The sequence below is a fragment of the Carlito syrichta genome, unplaced genomic scaffold (genome assembly GCF_000164805.1).
Source record: "Carlito syrichta isolate Samal-C Ts95f unplaced genomic scaffold, Tarsius_syrichta-2.0.1 Scaffold301641, whole genome shotgun sequence".
NCBI lineage: Eukaryota > Metazoa > Chordata > Mammalia > Primates > Tarsiidae > Carlito > Carlito syrichta.
In genome coordinates, this window is record NW_007245737.1 from 529903 (window position 1) to 554171 (window position 24269).

The window sequence follows — 24269 nt, forward strand, 5'->3', positions numbered from 1 at the left end:
TTTTTTTTGAGTTGGAGTCTCACTCTGTCGCTCAGACAGGAGTGCAGAGGCCGCTCCCGGCCACTGCAGCCTCCACCTACTGGGCTCCGGCGATCCTTCCACCTCAGCCTTCCGAGTAGCCGGAATTACAGGCGTGCGCTACCACGCCCAGCTGATTTTTTGATTTATTGTAGAGATGAGGTCTCGCTGCCCAGGCGGGTCTCGAACCCGCGGGCTCATGCAATCCACTCACCTCAGCCTCCCAAAGGCGCGGGATTACAGGCTGAGCCACCGAGCCCGGCTCGTATATTAATTTATGTAAGTGAGTATACTGCATACATGTTAAAATAATGAAGTGCCATGTTAATGTAGGACTCTGCATGTTCTTGTCCTAATTCCTTCTCAGGCCCGTCCCTGGCGCTTTAGAGCCCAGTCACACTGACCTGCATTCACTCACTGAACCTGTGTCCCTTCCTAACTCTGGATCTTCAAACAAGACTTCTCCTCTGCAAATCTAAAACCAGTTCATCCACTTCCCATACCACCCTGGCCCTTTGCTTACTTGAGTTAACTCCTCATCCTTCAAATTTCAACTCAGTAGTGCTTCCCCAAGAAACTTTTTCAAACTTCCAGATGAAGTCAAGCCCCTGTTACTGATCTGAAAGCACCCTGATTTTTAAGTAGCATTCAAGATCCTTTCCTAATCTCAAGATATAACAAGCATTGTGTTATATACTAATGATCCAATATCTTTTTAGACAGTCTATATTTTAGACTTTTTATTGTCAGACCTCCCTTGCATTAGAAAAGTCTGAATAACTTTTTTTTTAACATGTTATGACCACAAGATTCAATATATGTGTTGAAACCTATAGACAAGAATGCCAGGAAGACTGACTTGCCAGGAATTGGCCAGTTTTCACTATAAAAAGTCCAGTATCTTTCTCCCAGAAGAATGATAACTCAATGATAGAGGGCATAAAGACCAGCATATGTGAAGGTGATTTTTAAATATTAATTGTTGTGGTCTTCAACTTGAGTAAGTCTACATTTTTCAAAGAGCTTCATATCTTACTAAAGTCTTGATTTCTCAACTTATTATATCTATTTTGAAGTAGTCAAAGCTGTCAACTAAAGTGAATGTGCTCAACTAAAACATGATTCACTTTACTAAACATGATAAAAATAAGAGATTATTGATCAATTATTTCTTCCTAATTTATATATGTTCACCTTGCTTCATTCTATGAAGGATTTAAGGTATTCTAATAATTCAGCATTAATTTGCTTGAACAAGATGAAAATATAAATGGTATACCTTGATAAACTAGGGCCCCTCCTTGAATTGAAATTTTTCCAAGTACATTTGAAAGTCTATAAACTGAAAATGTATACCAAGATTATGAGATCACAAAAATGAGATTTCACTACATATTAAATCAAAGTACTACAATTTGTATTTTCTCTTTCCTTAGTGATCAATTATACATGCTTCTCGGATGGCTCTTTTTGTAAGACTAGCAACTTCTCATCTTTGAGACTTGACTCACGTACCAAATATCAAAAATAAAAAAATCTTTGAATTCTTTTTCCTGTTGTAGGAATACAAGTAATTTATTACACAGAAAAATCAATAAGAAATGATGTTTAAAGAAAGTATGTCCTGAGTGCTGTCTTTAAGGCATTGATTAGAGACTGCCCACATGTGAAAAATGACTCTTACATCACTCTCACTTACTTCTCTGAGGAGGCTTGTGGGAAAACATGTATGCTTCTAAAAGGCTATTTCTGGGAGACATGTCAGCTATTCACATGTGCCTAATGGTCATACATAAAAATTGTACATGTATGAAATCAAGTGAACCTGCTGAAACAAACAGCAACCCCTTCCTGGGCATTTGTGTTGATAAAAATTTGCTTGCAAAGGACAGCAAATTAATGAGTGATTCTGTTTTCAGTATGACTGAATTTTCCCTTGCAAAATTTTTCGTCATATCTTGGAGCTTGAGGCAGACAGAATCAAAAAAACAAGGTGAATAATAAAGTTGCTTAGATTATTTTCATTTGTCATACAGTCCCATTTTTGTCTCTTTATTCTTCCCTCTATGGCTGGGGCTTTCAATAGCAAACGTGAAAGTTAACAAATGAGGGCTACCCTAGAAGTGCACATGTGATTGGGTTTGATGTTGGTTTACCTTAAATGAATCAGTGGTTTTAAATGGGTGGCCTTTAATTATATTTTCTATTTGCTTACAGAAGTATTTTTATTTTGGAATTTCTTAAGTTGTGTGTTTATCATGATTAAGGGATGGGAGGGGTGCAGAAATAACATATGAAGACTGTAGGGGCTTTCCCCACCTCTCTAGTCTTATTATCCAGCCCTGAAGAGCCACAAGCCTTGTTTATCTGTACCAGTAGAGCCTGAACCCAAACAACACAAATCAGAGAACAGTTTACATTGAGCCCTTAGGAGTCTGAATATTGTAATAAATACTATTAGTTCTGAATTATGCCTCCATCTGTTTGATTTTCCAAATGATTGGAGACCTGCTATGATCTATTTTGTCTCCTGATGTTGTAGAGATAGATTGTTAATGATGTCTTAATTTTTTTCTTATTTTAACAAATACTTGATCTTGGTTATAAGGCCATCTTATAACTTTACATGCAAAGCAATATAATTCTTCTGATTCCTAGACTTTTCTAGTGGGATTTGAGACATCAAATTGGAAGTCAGAAACTCAATAATAGGATCATGTGAAGTCAGTCTTATTTCCTCCTAATAACAATGTCATTAAAAAATGTTTTGCTCGTGTAGGTGCGTGTGAAGTTAACTTTTTGGTTCACTATTCTTTACTGTATGTTTGATACGAGTCTCCAAGAAAAACAAAGGTCCATGTGATGGAAGAAAACTCGGAATTTTTTTTATCAGCTGAGGGTCCCTTGTAGGTGTTTAAAGTAGCACTACTACTTGGAATAAGGAAAAGAATTTTCCTGCCACATAAACAAATGTAAACACATCTTACAACTTATGTTGAAATAACTGTGTTATATTACTTTTTAAAAAATGTCTACCTACTTTTCTTCTGAAATAGTTTCTTTTAGGACTCTGGGGGTTGGCAGGAATTTTTTTCAGTAAAAGGCAGTTCTGGGTGTATTTTTTTTTCCCATGGGTTTTTTGATAAATTGATGGGTCAGGAAAATATAATTAACTTTCTTCTGGTTTATCTATTCACAGGAAGTAACGCATAGGAATGGAAACCTCTTGTATTCGTACTTTTACACGTAGCGTGGCTTCTTTAAAAAAACAAACATGCAAACAATTTGAAACCAGCATGGAAAAATTTTGCAAAGTATTAGGTATAAAAATGTACATACAACTTAAAGTTTATGCTCTATTCTTTAATTTGAAGATATTTTAAGACAATTAATGACTGAATACCTATTACTTTCATTGACATAGTGTTACAGCACAATCTTTGAAAAAGCAGTTACTTCTCCAGGGAAATGCTAGGTCTGTACACAGTGACCCTTGCTGAGGATAGTCCTTACTATAGCAGTCCTTCCTGACTCCTTTGTCTGTGCTCAGGTTGAGTACACTGATCAATTTCAGATGCCATCAGCAAAAATGGAATATGCTGAACAAGCACTTATAAAGCAATGGTTCTTTGCAGAACAAAACTGTGACCCTCAGTAACAAAGACTTATTCCAGGGAAATGAGTTAATTTAACAAATTGCTAGTTGCCCACCAGACATCTTAATAGAGGAGTGATATATGCAAGGTATGCTAAAGGAAATGTTTCCTTCATTTTTTCTCTCTATTTCCCATCTCCCAATACCTTCTGGGGAGGCAGAAAAGGTTAAAGGGGCATAGTAAATAAAAAGTGGGACAGATTGCTGAATAACTTTTAATAATTTGCTGAGCTGTATTACATGAATCTTCAAAATAATCATTTCTTTTTTTTTTGAGTGTTTATTTTTAATCTGGATATTTCTATTTGCGAAGCAGTGATAGTATCAGGCCAAAGCGTCCCAAGTTTTACTACATTATATAAGTAGCTTTGCAGAAGACAAAATCAAAGAACTGCTGTATAGTGGACTGGAAAATTAATCTGCATGTCACATAAGCAAGTCAAAAATAAGCAATCACATATTTTATGTGTGGCAACAAGAAAAAAACAAACAAAAGGAGCAACTCTAAATCTGTATTAAAATGTAGGTTCTGGTTTACCGTGGCTCAAACCATTTTATGATTTGTGTAAATACACTGTGCAATAAATCTAATTATTTCATACTTTATTTTACCACTACTGTCAGGAAATTAATGGATCATATTCAAATATTTCTTCTTGGAAAACATCACTAAGATATAAGGTTTCTCAAGTTATAACACAAACAAGATTGTATTTATCATTTACAAGCGGGTTTTATCGGTCCTGGTGCATTTAGTCTCCCCTACCCTCTTTCATCTGCTGATGGCCAATAAAAGCTATAGAAAGTCTCATCAATGAAATTAGTAATCTGTGGGGACAGAGCTGCAGTTAGTGTCTGTCATTCTAGATTTGTGGTCATTGAGACGTGCTTTATATGGCTTTTGAAAATATTGGTTTAACTTAATAAAATGTAGAATTGCTTCTATTGTTAGATATATTTATAAAATTCTGAATAGAAAAATGTTCTTTGGTAGCCACTTGAATTAATAAAAATATATTTAATGAAGAATAGCTTTGGGGAATAGCAATCAGCATGCGATAAGTGACAGCTTATTTTAATTAGCTGCTTCTATGCTTGATGAAAACTGCTAAAGTGGCAATATTTTTGTTTTAGAGATAGACAGAAGTAAAAATTTGTGACGGACATTAAATATTTTTCCACTTTGAGAGGGGGTTGCCTCTTGATCTGCTTTTTATTTCCTGTCCCAATGTGAACCAGGTACTAGTTGATGAATTAGAATCAGGATGCTTGAAATTAAGACTTAGATATAGCACTGTGTGATCTATAAAAATCATATTAGATCTTGCTTAAATATGAAAATGGTTGCGTTTAACCCAAACCACCAGGACCAAGTTTATCCTCTTCTTAGAAAAATAGAAACTCATTGCAAGTAAAGAACTTTTCCTATATATTGTCAACAAGTATTCTTTCTTTAATTACAAGGAATTTCCCAGGTTACCAAGGCTTACTCAATTTATCTTTGACTAGCTCTACACATTTTTTGGAATATATTTCACTGAAAAATGATGTTCCTGTAGTTTCCATTTATTTGGACGCAGTTTCTCCCTCTTAAAGATATAAACTGTCCATATGTTCAACTTCGAAATCATTGAATATCAATACTATTTCCCCATATTCGTCTTCTAAACAATTTCATCTACTTTCTTTATATGATAAAATTTTAGACTCTAAACCAAGCAGATCTCTCTCTCCTAAACCAGTTTCATTTGCCATTGTTCTCCTTACTCTTTTCTGTCTGAAGACTGTTTCCTGTAATCACCAAGTGAAATAAGGCTATGATGACCAAGTTACTCTACCTGTTCCAGTTGCAGTGTTAGTAGCATATAGTTTGAAAAGTTGATTCGATGTCTCTTCATCTTCTTCCCCTTAACCCATAGCACCCCTGAATTATCTTCTCTGTGATACTTGTGCTAAGGGTTTAGCAGTTCTATTGTAAATTCAGCCTAATTTGGGGCTCTAGATGCCCTTGCCTGCTCGTTGTAGGCACAGAATATTGTTGGAAAAGCTGATTCTAAGAATCTGTGCATTGCCTGTTCCTGAACCTCTTAGAGCCCAGAGAAAGCCTTTCCAGTTGACGATGTTATTAACTCCTAAGTTATTATTGCCTTTGGACCTGAGCCCTGAGATCATTCAAGGTCAAAGAAAAGGGCAAGAGATTTTATGTGGGGGGACAGATTTTGTTAGTTTGAAATGAAGTTTAATTTGAACTCCCCCTACCTTCTTTGGTTCAATCTCAGCAGAAATTCCACAGATTTCTTAGTGGAAATCTCTGAGATACAGCAACAGTGTAGTAGTGTAGTTCAAATCATTTTGTCAATTTCATAAAATTAGTTTCAGGATTGAGTGAAAAATTACAGCATCACAGTTTGTTTTTATGAACATGTGGTGGGGGGAAGTCAGTGTGTGATACATCTTAGCAAAGGAAACATTTAAAATGTCCTCCACTGTTAGAATTGTAGAACACTGAGTTGAATTTCTGACAGCAATGGATAATTTGTTAGTATAAGCATATCCCAAATATTGCATGGGACATATTTACACTAAAAAGTATTCATTATTTATATGAAATTCAAATTTAATTGTATTTTTATTTGCTAAATATTGCTGTCTCGCTTTCAAGCGGGCTATGTCAGCATATTAATCTTAATTCAGTAAGGGTTAAGATAAGGATAATCCAGTGAGGACACTCCTCATCTTTTTAGACAATGAAACTAAGCCCTACCTTTGACAGATTGTGTTTTCACTTTTAAGAAATGAGTACCACTTATTATTCAAAAGAAGGAGTCTCATTCCTTCTTAGGTAATCTACACTGCCAGCAGGCAGGGGCATAATTTAAGGGACAGCATCTGGAGTTTTCCTTTTAGGGGCTGTAGCTTGTTCAGGCAGATGATTTTACAAGTAGAAGGAGTCAGAGGACAAGGGAAAATTATAAATAAGAGATTGTGGTCCAAGCCAAATCTGTCACTAAAGACAAAACATTTAATTCTAAATTATAAATTAGAGAAAAGGAAAGAAAAAATAAAATTATTTCAGGAACCTGAACATGTGTCAAGCGGGGAGCAGACAGGATGGGAGAAGACTGGCCCAATTTTAAGCCACAGGGGGAGGAAGGGCACCCACAGATCTAAATAAAGGATGTTAATCTACTTACGATGAATTTGCTTACAAAAAGATGATCTAGCAAAGTGAGATACATTAGATGGATCAACATTATCTAAATCAAGGTTTAGATGGCTACACCAATTTCACAAAAACTAAATCTTTGTCTCTCATAGAGCTGAGTTGATAGCAGGGTAGTAAGACCATAGGTCTAAGAGTGTCACAGAGAAGCCCCTCTTGGGTGTGAAAACATTACAGAGGATTTTCAAATGTTAATTGTATTACAAATAGATCAAATAGATATATATGACTATTTAATATCTTCTTTCATTTATCTTTCCACTACTAGATAAATGTGAAATGTAAGTACCTGAATAAGCAAATAGGAGAAAACAGATAATTTTCTTGTTTTATCAGAGACAGTGTGATATGCTACAGAGTAAATCAACTGGAATAGTTTTAGCATGGTGCTCAGGAAAAGCTTTTGTGTGTATGATTGTTAGTTAACTTTTTTCTAAGTTAAATTTGAAAACTAAGAACTTTAAGAAGTGTGTGGGTATGTATAGATGTGTGTGTACATATATATTATATATACATATAATAATTTAAAATTATAAAATTATAAAATGATATTTATTTTAAGAAAATTTTGACCAATATTTTTCTTAGGAATGTTAGCCTCTAATAATTACAAATTTTGCAGATACTCAGATTTTTAAAATACCTTTGTAGTAGTCCCTGAAACCTTGTAATTGAAGTCATAAAGAAGGAATAGTGATTTTCCTTCAGAATCTTAAATTTTCTTAAATAATATTTCATCAAATATTAATCAAATTGTTATACTTTGATTCTGGTTATTAAAACTCATAATCAAAATACTCTTTATATAATAGGGATTTCAGTAGAAAGAAAGCTTTGGGAATGAATCTTTTTTTCTTTGTAGATAAATGCTACTCGATTTTCAGAGTTAATGTACTTTTAATTGTTTAGAAGTTTACAATGTCTTATTGTGAAACTAGCTTTTTATTTCTTTTATTCTAATGTTATCTGAATATGTTGAACAAGTAAAAAATCTACATGTAGAGAAAACACTATTTTTAAAAGAAAAATATATATTGTGCTAAGATGCAATACTTATTCATCATTTGGTAAGTAGTGCTTTTAATTCAGATAATTAGTGTATTTTATAACCAACTGTTAGATATAGCAGACTTGCCATTCCATTTCTATAAAATAAACTACTAGTAATAGTAACACTAGTAGTAGCAGCAACATATTACCTAAAATCAGTGGTAATAACATTCTAGGGTAAGGAAATTATACAAACTGAACAGCTAGATTATCTTTCCGGTCTTTTCTCATGTTCTTGAGAGATGGACAGAAGAAACAAGTCACTGGCAAAATGCTTCCTCAAAGTTGTTTTCAGAGCAATTTAGAGAAGGAAAAAATTTTCAATCCAACTTAACATAAAATAAACTGTTACCTTTAACTATTCAGCAATGATACAGTTATATTTCATAGCCCAAAATATTTACAGCTATATGAATGAGTTACTGTATTCAATGTTAAAATAATTCAACTTTGAATTTCCCATTAAAAATAATATTATAAAAAAGATTTAGTTACAGTACAGTCACCTGATGTATCTGAAGATATGGGTTCTACAAACACCACATTAAAAGTATGTCTAATGTTTGTGGTGTGTGTGTGTGTGTGTGTGTGTGTGTGTGTGTGTGTGTGTGTTTTAGAAAGAATGTCATTTTTGTTAAAAATAAATTGTTGCTGTAACTTCCTTACAGAAAATTGGGATTTTATATTAAATAATGCTAGTCCAAACTTTAAAATAAGATTATTTAAGACTAGTAATAATTTTTGTTCTCTCAGTAAAAAGGAAAAAGCTGGAGACCCTCTTCCTCCCTGTCCCCTTACCCCCACAAGATATAGGCATAAAGTGTTTGATTTTTTTCTAAGCCACAAGGATACTTTTAAAATAAAATTTTATTTTATTATCATAGGTAATTTGTAAAGCAGAGAAACATACTGACATTATTTGTAATAAAGTCCTAAAGATTAAATCACCTTTATTATAAATTAACAAAATACAAAATATTCCTAATTAAGCTTTCATGTCCTAATTTATGTTATCTCATTATGACCTGCAGTAATTTTGAGGATATTCTTAAATGCTCTTATATCTGTTTCTAAGATACTTAGGATTATTGAGAAAATCTTCTGAAACAAAGCAGATAAAAATAATGAATAGAAGGAAATAGTTTTTCTCTTATCTCTAATGGGATCATGTTATTGAATATTCTGAATTATAGAAGAAGTCAAAGGTCATTAGGGTCAGCCCTCACATGAAAAATTCCTAACTTGAATTGGCTTCAGAAAAGGGGTCCATTAAACCCTAAAACTGTATGTTTGTTTTTTATTTATATGCATAAACAAAAATGCATAGGTTTCTCAGATTCTGAAAAGAGTCTTCAGTCCTGAAAATAATTAGAACCACCTTTGAAAAAATTCAAAACACTTGAGTGTTGTCAGAAAAACAGGGATTTTGAGATCAGAGATGTGAAATTGAATCGTGACTTCACTGTTTTCCATCTGTAGGACCTGGACAACCTCTCTAATCTCTCTGAGACATTGTTTACTTTCTGATAAGTGGGGGGAAATAATACAGAAGTTGTAGGTTTTTGTGAGAGCTGTGAGATTATGTGTGTTATTCCCCTGGCACACTGAAGTCACAGAATAATTATTTCTTTTCCCCAATCTCTATCCTCAGAGATGATAGGAATGGTTAGCTAAAGCAAATGAGTGTTAAAGTGAGGCTTCCTTCTCTGTCACTTGAGTATATACACATAAGCAAATATAATACTGACTGCCTATGGCAGTGAAAACTCCAGGGCAGCTTTCACTTGCAGATTTTTTTAATAGAAAGCAACCACATTAACTTGAGTATGGCCCAGAGTGACATTTGACATTTATATGTTTTTTTTTTTAAGTAATTTAAGTTATTGCCTTTTCTTTTTATTATGGAAGAAAATGTAAGAATGTTGACTGTTCACTAAACTGAAGCTTCCCTTTTTTGCCTTCAAAGCTTTTCTCAAGGACATTAAACACTCTTCCTAATTACTTTTTATTGATTTCTTGACATTTCTGCTTGACATTGACTGCTGATTTTTAGGAAACAAAGGATGCTAAGCTAAAAATGTTAATGGTGCATTTGAAACTACAAAGTTCCCAATATTTTAGTCATGTCTCTTAAATGCACTTATAGTTTAAAAAGCTATAAACAGTTTTGTTATATGCGTCAGTTCTCTTATTACAGAATTAAATAGAAAATTATGTGATTCTCAGTTTTCTTCCATAGCTTTAACTTATTTTGAACAAATATATTACTTGTCCAGCCATATTTCAATTTTTAAATAAAGATGAAGACTTGGCATAGTCAATTGAATACAAAATTTGTAAAAATTGATGGATAGTGAGATGGCTAATGAAAATTAATCAAACTAACCCTAAATTGTACATTCTTATTCTGATTTCACAGTTATTTGCCATTAGTGATCATTTTAAATATATCTACCACTGTCTGATTTATAGCATTATTTTTGTTAGGGTTGAATATATAAAGCAAGTCTGATTAGATGATCCTTACATGTAACCTAACTAAAAAAAAAAAAAAAAAAAAAAAAGAAGAAGAAGAAGAAAAGGAAAAAAAAAAGTCTTATGTTAACTTTTTAGAGCAGCCTATTTTTGTAAAAGTTGCTCATTTAAATTACTGGTCAGGATTTAACTTTTAATTAAGAGGTGCTACCACAAAATCTGTTTTTAAAAAGACTTTCTTGTGGATGATGTATATGTTATATAAAACTGAAGTTAAAGAAAACTACCAGTCAACAAAATGAACCTAACAGCAATGGCCCTAGAAATAAGTTTTCACTTTCTATAGTTTATCTGTATCTCTTACAGGTATACTTTTTTTCCTTTTTTCTCCTATTGTCTTTGTGGCATACAATCAGCTTTTAAAGGATCTAGTGGTGTTACTTTTACATTGAGGTCAATCAGAGCTCTTATACAAATATTAAATATTGCACAGGCATCATAACTAAATTTAGCATTTCATTTGGACAGGTTCCTGTTGCCATAACTCCTCAATGATGTTTATAACTCAGCATATTTATATTTGAATGTGCATTTATATGTACATGCATTTCTCTTATTTTGGCTTCATAAAGAAATAAAAAAGAGGTTTTGTTTTTCCTAACCTTAAAATCATTACTAAATGAAAACTAAATTATTTTCCAAAACATATTTTTTAAAAGGAAAATGAGGATAATTCGAATGGAGGTAAAATAGACTCCTTTACAACAGACATGAAATTTTGGATAACTTTCCTAACTTAGACTAAAGTATTCAAAATTGGTTTCGTTTTCTAGTGCTTAGAAAAGCTTAGCAGAAAATATAACCATTTTATTCTAAAAAAGACAAGAGAATGCTAAATAACACGGATCGAGCATTTTCCCCAAGTTAAGAGTAAAATAGCATCAATTTGACTAACATTGGCTTCCCACCTTCTGCTAAGAATGTATAACCTAAAAGTAATATTTTAAGTCTCATTCCCTGACAAAACAGTTTGCAAACAGAGGGAAATATTCAGCAAGTGACTCTTGCTGGAAGGTTGAAGAATATAGTGTTTCTAATAGCCTGTGGAAAGGATGTCATTTTGTTTTGTTTGTTTTTAACTACTAAGTCACATATGTGGTTTTGAAATGAAAGTGCCATGAGGCATAATACTTTAGTGGCTATATTATGGGTTTTGCAGGCAACCTGCCTTGGAACTCCTCTTTATTTTTTCTGAAAACACAAGCATGTCATTTAAGTTTTTTCAGTTTCAGTTTCTTCAACTGTGAAAAAGAGAGAGTGTTATCTATTTCTTAGGGTTATTGGGAGGACTGTAGTTCTATTTAGGAAATCACAACTTCACATCAGTATTTGAAGTTAGACTTTACCATAAATTGCAACAGCTTCTAGCCTGTTAGCCCAAGAAATATGGTGTATTCAACAGGAAGGGACAAACTAAGAAAAGTAACCAACCTTGGACATCAAAAATCATTCTGATTTCAGTAAACTCTTCTGAGACTATCTAACTTTAGTCCCTGAAGGCTGTCACATCCTTACATACTTTATGAAGCTGGCATCCTAGACCTTCCTAATTGAATTGAACTTCAGATTCATTGTCTAGGTTCCAAGAAGTGAGGTAAGATTTCACAAAGCCAATATCCTTCCTATACTCTCTTTTTCTCCCATACGTTCACCATCAGACTATTTTTTGTTTACTTTCTGTCTAATATTCTAAATGTGTGGCCAGAATTTTCTATGAATATTACTATGGGTTTGCTCGTGCCTAGTTCTGACTTTAGAAGAAATATTTTGATACTATGAATTCATTTATCATTTCCATTCTGTTTCAACCATGTGTTCTGTTTGTTTACCTTTGTATGAGTCATTTACAACTAAAATAATTCACAGATGAAATGTTCTTTTGATCCTGAAAACAAACATAGAAACAAAAAAATGAAAACAGACAAATGAACAAAATAGCCAGCTGGGTATTTAAAGGCTTAAATTTGACAAAGGATAAAATGGTATAATAATGATATATTTTAGTAGTTTTGTTAACTAATGAATCAACTTATATTCAATCTGCTTAAAATTATATTTGCCTCCATAATGAACTACTAATATCAGTTGCTTAAATGTCATTTTTAAAAACAAAGTCTAGATTTTTAAAAACGGGGAAAAGGTCATAGGGTATCTTGGGTACTTTCCTAACTGTCAGAAAGAGCTTTGATGACAGGAGTTAAGGACAAAGTAAACTGCATCATTATATTTGCCAATAAATTATTTAGTTCTTGTCCTTTTTTCCTACAAAAAGCTAAAGAATAAAAAATCAGTCTTTTAGTAATGGGTGACAGAGTGCAGTTTCATTTTTCAAGGACAGAAAAGCCACAATCCAATTACAGACACACACATGCACAAAGTCCTCTGTCAAGTAGGGAGTTAGCTCCCCAAACATGGACCCCAGGCCAGACCTGGTGACCATAATAGATCCATGTACCTATTTGATAGATTCTGATAATCTTTTTTGCTGAACATTATGAAGGGACAATGAAGGATTACTGAGATTCTTTTAGCATTTATCTGGTAATTAAGATCCTTCTTTTTATTACCACCATTTAACTTCTGGAGCTTGTGTGGCTCCTGTAGAACAATGACTCACTTCCCTAAGTTCTTTAGACTTTGGGAAAAATTCAAGCATTAGAGTCTTTAGTATATAACATTAGATATTAAGGAACAAAAAGAAGGAAACCTGTAGACAGAAAAGGTCTTCTAGTCTTCTACTGTGACTGATGTCTGTTAAGAGACAATTCTATCCCTGGGACTGAATATCTGACACACTAAAAAGGTATGAAACCAAGAAAAATCTCCAACTCTTTCAATAAAGAGTTCAAAGTTATTCAGAAGTAAGGATTTCTTAAGGGAAAAGCAATGAATAAACCAGGCCATTTTAGAATTTTAGAGAACACTTCTCACTAAATGTTGGCAATGCCTGTATTTAGGCTGGATTAGAAATGCCTGTTCTCACTAGACATATCATTTGGTATTGCAAACAGCTCTACTTTTTGAAAACTTTTGACTAAATGGCAAATCTCCACTGAAGACATCTGACTTTTCTCCGGTAACTATATGGGAATATGAGGAATTAAAGTGGAGAAATGGATACAACCTAGGATTCTGTTTTGAATGTGGCAGTTTTTTGGTGACTTTGTAAAGCCATGGTGCCCTTAGAGCTGGTGGGCTGAGCAGCCATGATTCCCTGCTCTAAGCGCTTTTTCTGATCAGTGTTAAAGTCTGAGGCACCTTTGTAATGGATGGAAAGAACAAAGATCTGTATTAGACACATGCTTGCAGTGTCTACAAAAATGGTTTATGTTTTAAAAGAAGAGGGGGAAGACCTCAGTCACTCTGAGTTATTACAGCTCTAGGAGATAGAAGTGTTTTATTAGCCCATATACACAGATATAGTGCTACCAGAAAAAAAACAATAAATTGTAACAAAGGTCCTATGGATGGACCTTCTTAATATTCCCTGTTTCTGACAGTGCAGGAAAATGGCCAGGCAAGCTGAGATAAGGCCCCGACCTCTGCACTACTTTTCTTTTTATGATGTGCTTCCACAGGCCCTTTCTTGGTTTAACTATAGTCAAGATGATGCCACTAGCTTTCTCAACAACTGATTGATATGTGTGTATGCATATGTGTGTGTGTGTGTGTGTGTGTGTGTGTGTGTGTAGCTATGACGCCAGATGATGATAGTAAGATGCTGAATATATGGTTCCAGTTTTTTAAAAATAGTGTATAATCTAGAAATAGAGTCCAATATGTGCACCTGTTCATTTCTTTCCTGTTGAACAACAAAGTTGAATGACAGCAGTAGAAAATCAGGTGGCTGTTAGGATTGAGTGTTGAGGCCCAGAAATTTTAAAATACAAAACAAAAAAAGCAATGACAACAATAACAACCCAGAGTTTTAGGGAAGGTTTCTTAAGGAAAATGAATAAACCAGGAATGAGGTAGTCAGAGTTAATTTATCATTTTGATCCTATTCCTGTAAAGGCACAGGACTTGCCAGTAATATTATCTTTCCATTGCCCTTTTCTCTGACCTAAAACGTATATTCTCTTTAGAGAAACAAAATCTATTATGAATTAAATAATGTGGAACCAGCTATGGGGCAGGACAAAAGGAAATAAGTTTCTTGAGGTGAGACATTTAAAATTATATGGGTTTTTTTTTTGAAACCTTGTTTCATTCCTGTTTAGATTGGTCATGAGTGAAATGACAATATGGTATTGAAAAAAGTTAGATTTCCATGTGTTATTTGGTTACTATAGAATTTCTACTAGAAACCTAAAAACTGCAGATATATATTTAATAACACATCGTATTACAGGGAGAGATGTTTTGCTACTCTGATCACAAACTTGGGAACAAGGAACTCCTGGGAGTTGTGGGAAACTATATCCACTGAAATTAGCCAAATGTTATGGAGCAAGATTCATATACTCAAACATGCTTTTATAATTTTGTTCCTGTATATGCAGCAATCTTTGGCCTCAGTAAAGAAAATGTTGTGCTTGTAGAAACACAAACTGTCTATTTATGGTCACAATCATCACACAGAATTGTAGGAATTTGACTAACTGATATGTAGTAATGTGCAACCCGGGGTTTTAGAAAGCCCTGCTTCAAGCCTCAAGGATGATATTCTAGGGACTATTATGAAGGTTTCTTGCCTATAGAGCCACTGTTCAAAGAGGCTTGGCTCAAACTGGAAATACTTGGAGGATTGTGTCTGTTTCCTAGAACCCATTTTTGCTACACTTTTATGAAGGTCATTTGATGCAAAGTACTAAAAATCACGATTATTTAAAACATTTGTCAGAAATCATTTCCTTAGTGAAGATTTTCTATAACTCCTAGGATCATCTGTATAGTAAACTTATAATTTCAGGCCAACTATGACTGTCTATTTTTAACAGAATCCTTTATATCAACAGACATGTAATGTAGTCAAATTAGGAAAGCATCAGAAAGATAACCTTAGCTGTAACAGACATTTCAACTTTACCAATGAGTACTTAATATTGAAAGCAGGCATCAGTCAGTCCTCTGCTAACAGAGTGGGTGTGTCCTAAATTGTGTAAAGAGTAATGACAAAATGAGCGATGAGCAATTTGAATGCCTAAGAAAGAGGTGCAGTATCAGGTGTGAAATACAAATGAACTCCGGTATTTAGCACCTCCTGAATTTTAATGTTTATAAGTATCTAGTATTATTTCTTATAAATATGATCTTTATTCTTTTTTATCATCTTGCTAGTGTTAACGCTCTTCTACTCTCACTTAAACGTGTCGTAACTTCCTTACAGGTCTCCTCATCTCCATTTTCTCCCCTTCCAAAGGCCATACATAGAATACACCATTAATTTTATTAATTTTAAATGGCCCTACTCAAATACCTAACTCTCTCCATAGCCTACATATCCACATATTAAACCTTAGTTCCAGCCAGGTTATCAAAGCCTTTGCTGATATGGATGCATTATTATTTTATTTATAATCCATGTCCTAGTCAAACTGAACTACTGTTTTTTATCAAACATGACAATTATTTTCTTTCTACCTCCACCCATTTATGGGCTTTTTGTTTTAATGCAATACCTTCTTCCCCAACAACCACAGGCTTAATTCACCTTCTTAGCATAGCATTCTTTTAACATGTTTCCTATTATGCACATTTATTATTAGATTCATGTGTAATTGACTCAATAGATTATATTTTTTGTTGCTCCTGTGAATATGATCACTTTATTTCACTAGGTTTTCTTGACAATTAATGCTGGTATCTAATCATACCATCTTTTAAATAATTTTATCTTTTTCATTTGCTAAAGTTATATCACAGTTTTTAAATTCCTGCCCAATTGCATTGGTTAGAACTTTCAGAACAGTGTTAAACAATAGCACTTATAGTCAGTATCCTTTGCTTGTTTTTGACATTGAGGGAAATCCTCCCCTAGAATTTCAGTGTTAAGTATGCCATCACACACTTTGGCAGTTATCAGTTTTGTTTTATCTTGATCCCAGTCACTTTCCTCCCCTCTTAGTGTCCTGCAGCAAATTTCAGACAACTTATCATTTAATGTGTAAATATTTCAATATGTTTCTCCAAAAATAAGAACTCTTCTATTTTTAAATATAGTCTTAATACATTTGACACACAAAAAAATTGACAACAACACCTTAGTATATTATTCATTATCTACTCATGATCAGATTCCCTCTTTTACATATCATATGTTTATAGCACTTTGAATCAGGCTCTATATAAGAGTCACAACCATTGTGATTAGTTGACAAGTTTCATAACTCTCTTTTAAGTGTCTATATATATATGTTGGATTTTTTTCTTTTTCATTCTTTTTATTGATTCTAACTTTTAATCTCTTTGTCTTTTTTCCCTATTTATTTATTTTTTAAACCCAAGTTACTTGTCTTGTATGGGTCTTCACAGACTGGTTCTTACTAATTACATGCTCTCATGGTACCTTTTAATTTACTTTCTATAAGTACTTATATGTGGATACTTTATTAGATTCAGGTTTGATTTGGGGTTAAGAATATTTGATAGATAGTTTCACAGAAATTAACTATTTATTTTTATAAAATGCTGATTCAGTATCTAGTAAAATGACCATATAACTTTTATTTCTTGGTATGCCATGATTTTTAAAAATCTGTTGAATAAGATAATTAATTTACCTTATGATTTCTCTTTTGACCTTTCATCTGCTTCATTTCCAAATATATGTTAGTTGATGAATAAATTAACCTATGCTATTAAATGTCATGTAGTATTTCAGCAGCCTGTTATAACTGAATCCTTGATTATTATTGGGAGTTTAGTGGCCTTTGTTTTGATTTGTTTTGTTTGGTGCCAACAACTTGACTAGTTTGAAAAGTGATAGGTTAACATTTTCCACATTGACATGACCCTCTCCCCACTGAGATGATCCTAGTAGAAAATGCAAGAGTATGATAAAGAATGTGTGGCTTCAACATTTAGCCTAGTGACATCTATACATATATCAAATTAAGCCAGTCAAATGAACCTAATATTCGTTTTGTAGGCCAGACAGACTGCACTCCTTTAGGATAAGTATTGATGGCAAAAGATTCAAGGGACATCTTGAAAGTTTGTATACTTCTGGCTATAGAAATTTTATACTCATATAAAACTGTCAGTGATTAGTCGAAAATATATAGCAGAACTGTGTTTTTGGAATTGGCTTCTTAGCTAAGAAAAGATGATTGGCTTTGTGAAAAAGAAAATGTAACTTTTCTGTAACTCCATTCAGTCAATTATTCACTGTGGGAAGATACTCTCCTTCTTCTTTGGAAAAGCTATGACATCCTCCAAGGCATTTATGTGATTGAGATTTTGCTCCCTTAGAAGGAGGAGACTAGGATGATTAGACTGTGTCATGAGTAAAATGTGCTGTCTGAAAAAAGAATAAACAACTTGCATGTTTGAAAAATAACCTTTCCTGGCAATCTTATTTTTCTAAGGATAACACTGTCTAATGACACCAAATCATTTGCTCAGCAACCACTGGGAACTTAGAATCTGCTTTCTGTTTAGCTACAAATGAGATCAGTATTACAACAAGAATTATAATTTTGTTTTATGAGGAGAAACACCCAAAGGTCACTTTTCATTCTGCTGAAGAGGAAGAAATAATATCAGGGTCTGGCCAGAGTGCTTGTGAGGGAGAAAAGAATCTTATTCACTTAGGAAGCATTTTCTGACTCACTTGTGTGACCTTGAGCAGCCTTCCTGTGCACTTTTTTGCATTCTTAGCTAGAGGTATATTATTATTAAAGATTGCAGAATGATTATTTTGAGATGATGTATATTCTCTTGTAAAATATGGGATAAACTATAAAATGCACTAAGATTCTTTTTAGTTCTACCCTTCTATATGTGACTGAATGATGCCAAAGTCCAAGTTCTTCAGTTAATTTCCATTGACCCTTGGTGTCAACTTGTTATTTGGACAAAGTGTCAACATGTAGGAAGTCTACAAACTTGTGAGTGCTTCCAACTTATTAGCTAAATCTTGAGCTCCATGGAGTTGGATGCCCTCATTCTACTTTAGAAAGTTATGATTCCATTAACTGTCTTCTGAGAGTTCTTCCTGGCTTCCCTGTTTGTTTCTTCAGCAGAGTTCAGTAAAGGAGAGGTCAAGGGAGATAGTATTAATATGTAACTTTCAGACATTATATTGGCGCAGGGAACCTCCGACTCTATATGGGTTTCTTCTATCTCCTCCAGTCATCTTTTTCCTTTTCAAGTACCTACTTGCTATTCAGCAAAGGATTGAATTACTACTTGAGAAAAAAGGCCAACCCAGAATGACAGTGCTTCTGTGGTTCTGAAACTGGCTCTGAACCTTTCCTTTGGAAAATTAATGACTCCCCCATCATCCCTTGGCATCCAGAGAAGTCACATTCAGTGGCAGTGTCTCCTGCTCAGCTCCTGCTCCAGAGCTTCATCTTGAGGGGCCACCTGAGCATTTTTTCCCCAGTATGAATTCAAAGTACATGTGGTACCTAACCACAGAGGAGCTATATTCTGAGCAAGAAGAATAATTTCAGATTTTTCTTTAAATTGGAAGATCAAAGAGCAAGAAAGCATGCAGATTTCCAAATACATAGGTTTTAAAGATATCACAGGTAAGATTAAAAAATCTGTAATTTTGTAGTGATTGAGAGTTTAATATTAGAATATTAAAAATGTGTATATTTTATTCAGAAAATGGCATAGTTATTTAGTTTAACTTTCTGTAAGTAAATCGTTAAGAATTGTCCTAAAAACTGCTGGTAAGAACTAATTTACTCAGGGAAAACAGGATCTAATGATAGCTCCGTGGGGTATACACTGTATACTCATGCTAATTCCTGCTAATTGTCAAAGAAGAATAGAGTGGCTTTTTATCAGCAGTTTGCATTTGTGTAATGGCCCTGGTCTACTGGTGCTGTCTCCTTCACTGATAAGGAAAACCCCACTTAAAACAAGCAAGAAAGTAAACCATCCTTTTCAGCATTATTTTCTTTTTAGCCTGTCTTGAGAAGAAAAAACTTGGCATTCTACAGGAAACAGTGTGTGATTCCATAGGAAAATATTTCGTATTGAGTGGAAAATGCTTAATTATTTTTTAAATTTTTATTCTGTGAATTTACAAACGTGTGCAGTACTATGATTTCCAAAATGTTAAGTTATAAACAAGGTTAATATTATGTTCTATGTATTATGGACATCATATTATTTTGAAATATTTTATAGTTTTCAAAACTGGCATAATAACACACAATACATAATATTGTAAATACATTTAGTCCATGTAGCTTGTACGTTTAAGTCAGACATATTAGAGAATTGTGTAGATTTTGAAAGTGGAAAATAAGCATGCATTTATGATATTAATTTTCTTTCTGATAGCTCAAATTGTTCTTCAGTTTTATTTTATAAGTAAATTTTGTGGTCATTAATTGTTGACAAGTGATTATAAGTTTAAAAAGTAGGTTATTGATATTTATATGATACTTTATACTCACTCAATGATTTCCCATCCAAATTAGGCCATCTCTTATTCACATTTTGCAGAAGAATAAGAAACAACACTTAAGTCTTGATAATATATAATTCCAAAGTCTAGACAGCAATTTCGTTTTTTGTTTCCCTTTGTTCATTATTTATATCATCAGTGACAGAACACTATTTGTGTGCAGTGTTGCAGCTGACAAAGTATTTTAACAAGCTTTGCAACAAACTTGCAGTACCTCAATTTTGCAACTTAATTTACTGAGTCAGGTAGCTTACCTGGAGTCCCACAGCTAATAATAGGCAAAATTGAGCATTGGACCTAATTTTTCTCAACTAACTTAAGTGTTCATGTCACTATATTTTATCTGTAAAGATTGTGTGTGTGTGTGTGTGTGTTTTGAGAGAAAGAGTTGGTCATGGTTCAACAATATGTAACCCTAGCAACTTTAGTTGTTATCCTTATGCTTCGCACATAATAAGCAGTTGTTAAAGAATTGTAGAAGGAGGGAAGAGAGGAAGAGGGGAGGGTGGGGAGAGGGAGGGAGGAAGAGAAAGGGAGGGGAGGAAGTGAGAAAGGGTGTTCCATGTGTGGTAAAGGATTTTTTTCAGCCCCTAAATAGTGATCTTAGTCTCCAAGTCCTTAGCTGTGTTGGAGAACTGTCCAGCTTTCCTGAAAGATAAACACTAGTCCTGACCTTTCTTGCCAAGGCAGACCAGGTCTAGAGTAATACACCTCAAAGTATATTCCCTATAGTACGTTACTGTATTATTTATACCTCCTTCCTTATAACCCTGTAGTTGCTGACATACCAAAGAAAGTGTTTGGGCTATAGTGTTCATATAAATGGCAACCATAAAAGTAATGGAGTCATATTTTGTAGTGTTTCTAATTGCTGTTCATTTAGCAGTTACTAGAAGATAACTCCCAAATTGTGACAAACTAGTTGCAAAGTCGAAGCAGACAGGGTTTATGAAGCACTAAACGAGTGAGACTTTTTTTTTTGAGTTGAAGTCTCACTCTATTGCCCAGGGTGGAATATAGTGGCATGATCATGGATAACCACAGACTGGATCTGTTGGGATCAGGTGATCCTTCTGCCCCAGCCTCCTGAGTAGTTAGGACCACAGGCACTTGCCATCAAGCCTGGCTAATTTCTTTTGTGTTTTTTGTAGAGACAGGGTCTCGGCTAAATTGTCTAGGCTGGTCTTGAACTCCTAGCTCAAGTGATCCTCCCATAGAAGACTCCCAAAGTGCTGGGATTATAGGTGTGAGCCATCAAGCCTGGCCAAATGAGATCTGTTTCACCTCTTTCTTGGAACAACCACTGGAGATCATCTTTTATATATTGAAACATATTTTATCTGCCATATCTTTAGTTTACCTATTAGAGATGTCTGCACCACTAAGAAACTCCTCTCTACTCCCCCAGAAAGTTGTTTGCATAGTTTTGTATAGGTCCTGTTTTGTCTGTTTCATTATTTTCTGGTTGAATTACCAAATGGAAACTGCTTTAAGCATACAGAGTGTGTAAGGGAAAGACAAAGGATATCACTGCAAAATTTATAGGCCCATTTATGATTAACTGTGCACTGTGCCTAACTAAGAAGAGCAAAAGGAAACCTGGCAGAAATCTGAAGAGTGTATATAGCACCATCTCTATCCCAGGTTCTTCTGTCAATGATAACTTATTACTAGGTTTGGCTGTTGGTTGGAAGCAGCTGTATCCAGTCAGTTAACACTCTGCATCATCTGGGAGTTAATTGCTGCTTTACAATTCATGATCATTTTTTTGATCTCGCTGCCACTAAAGAATAAAAATGCTAAGCATAATAACCTATCACTGTATGAAATATTTGCTACTTCACTTCCCTTCAAGCATTATTTTATATCAACTACCCCATTACTAGTTTCAGGTGATGATCTAGGAATTTGTTAAATGACTATGTCACAGGTGCTTCAGGATAGCATTAAAAGTATAATCATTTCAGGGAAAAATATTTTTAAGGGCTAAAAAAGGAAGGTTTTTTTCTAGTTTTAATGCATATTTATTAATCTTACCTATTTTGATAATCTCACCAGATCAGAAAGCCTAAGGAATAGGGATGAAATATCTGTTTCCTGTGTTTATCACTGCTACTTTGGTATGGTTGTTGTTGTTAGTTTACAGTCTATATGGAGTATCCGCATTTGCAGAGGAAAGGAGGATGTTGGTTTTGTTGTTTTTAGCAACAGCCTCAGCATTTATCCTGAGTCTGTGCAGTGTTTACTGTTCAGATTGGTTGAAGGGAAATCCTTAGCAACCTGTCAGAGATTCAAAGGCCACTAGGGTTTGCTTGAGATTCACAGTTCCTCTGCAGGAGTGCATGGTGACAGCACACTGCAGGTGGCCCATTCAGCACTGTCATCTGGGGCAGCAAGGACACTGCCCAATTTGTCATCCCATGGAATCTTGTCAGCAGTTGGAAACCTTAAACACAAAAACTTTGAACATGTAAAGCAAACTTTTTCCTAATATTTTAAAAAGGCAATTGCTATTGGTGAAAATATTAATACATAGCACCTAAGTACACAGTTTTCCCACATGAAGATATACTATTATGTTAAAATTGTATGCTGTGTGATATGTAGAAATGTCAGCTACTCTGTGGCTTTATAAGACCAAATAATGCAATTTACATTCCCCTCTTCTTGAAAAAGATGTTAAGGTAAACTGATAATTTACGGTAAAAATCACCTCTCTTCTCATTCGCCCTTATTCCTTTTGTTTATTTTGTTTGTTTTGTAGGCCTGTAAAAGAGATCTTGAAATACATTTTGAAAAGGACTTTTTGTTGGAGTAATAACAAAAGTGACCCTAATTCTTAATTATCCACAGTAATTATTCAAGAATAGCATGCATCTTCGAAATCCCCAGATTTCCATTGTCAAGCTTTTTATCTGATTCATAAATACCTAAATTAAGATTATTTTCTACTTGCCCATTAATATTTCCTATTATTCATTGAATGCTAGTTTGGGGCCAATTTCTTTACCTAGATTATTTATAATCACTACAAAATCCTGTAAGAGTGCCATTACCCCTGCTTTCTAAGTGGGAAAATTGAGCCATCTGGGTGCTTAAGTGAGTTACTTAAGCTTACAGAGCCAGCAGGGAATGGGATTTGAACCATACCTGTCTCCAAAGTCCAAATTGTCTCGACTGTCTTTTGCTGTTACTCCTAAAACCAATGCTGAGATCAGTGAAAATTGTCCAAAAACACCCTTAGACAGGAAAATAAGAGGCAAGAAAGGCAACGGGCAATCCAGAAACTAAGTAATCAGATGTTGAGTATTCCAGTCAGGTAGAATAAAAATCAAGCAGAGTCAGAGACTAACTTAGGTTATATGTCACAACAAAATGTAGACTTTTAAAGAAATGAAAGGAAAGGCAGAATAAAAAGAAAAAACAATATATACAGGTCCAAGGAAGGAAGGAAGGGCATATGAAACTCACATGCAAATACAAAAGTAGAATTGATAAGGAAGACAAGAAATTAAAAATCTGTAAGGATGTATCAGCAGACAAGAAAAAAAAATTGTCTAAACATGGATTTTTTTTATTTTCTTGAAAAGTATGTAGAATCTACACTGGTTTGATGTATTGCTTTTGCTTTTCATTCTGATAATATCAGTGATAAACGTTATGCAAACTAGACTTTTTGTTTGAGATTGACTATTGCACATGGTGTTTTCAGTAATATAAGTGGGGAGATGTCCTGTTACTAAATATCCTGATAGCCTCAGGACTGAGAGTTTGGGTTTCATTTGATTCATACACCCAATAATACAGGCATCATTGTCAACTTCACTTCCTGTGAAGTTTCACAAGTGAATATCAAGGACATTACATAAAGATCTAGTAACCAAAATTAAGACTTGTTTCCCCTCCTAATTCAAAACGAGTAATTTTAGAATGCTTTATTCTATATTTGCAGCAATATTATTAGACTGTCTTTCCATTTCTTCCAAAATATGATGGCAGTTAGACATACAACAATGTTCTTCTGAGAAATTAAGTAGAATTGAAATTTTGAAGAAAATGGATTTTAATCTGTATGTTAATATATATATTCAATCAATAATATATACTTTTTCTTATATTATATTTGAACATATATGTTTTTTCAGTTAATGATATATTTTTTTTTTACTTGGAGTAAATAAGCCACCTTGTGTTTTTCT

General features: G+C 33.9%; 1 protein-coding gene across 8 annotated transcripts in view; it reads left to right on the forward strand.

Annotated features, from left to right (window-relative positions):
• The window catches only part of NRG1 (neuregulin 1), a 167720-nt gene that overhangs the window by 107303 nt on the left and 36148 nt on the right, over positions 1–24269 (forward strand). Inside the window, exon 1 of one of the 8 annotated variants that reach the window (XM_008055038.2) lies at positions 18952–19177. The exons of 6 other annotated variants lie outside the window; for them this stretch is intronic. In XM_008055038.2, the coding sequence (XP_008053229.1) occupies positions 19138–19177 (40 nt within the window). In that variant the 5' untranslated portion in view covers positions 18952–19137. Of the gene's footprint in view, positions 1–18951; positions 19178–24269 lie in introns of those variants that run through there. One more of the 8 variants, XM_008055037.2, reaches the window with a different exon arrangement.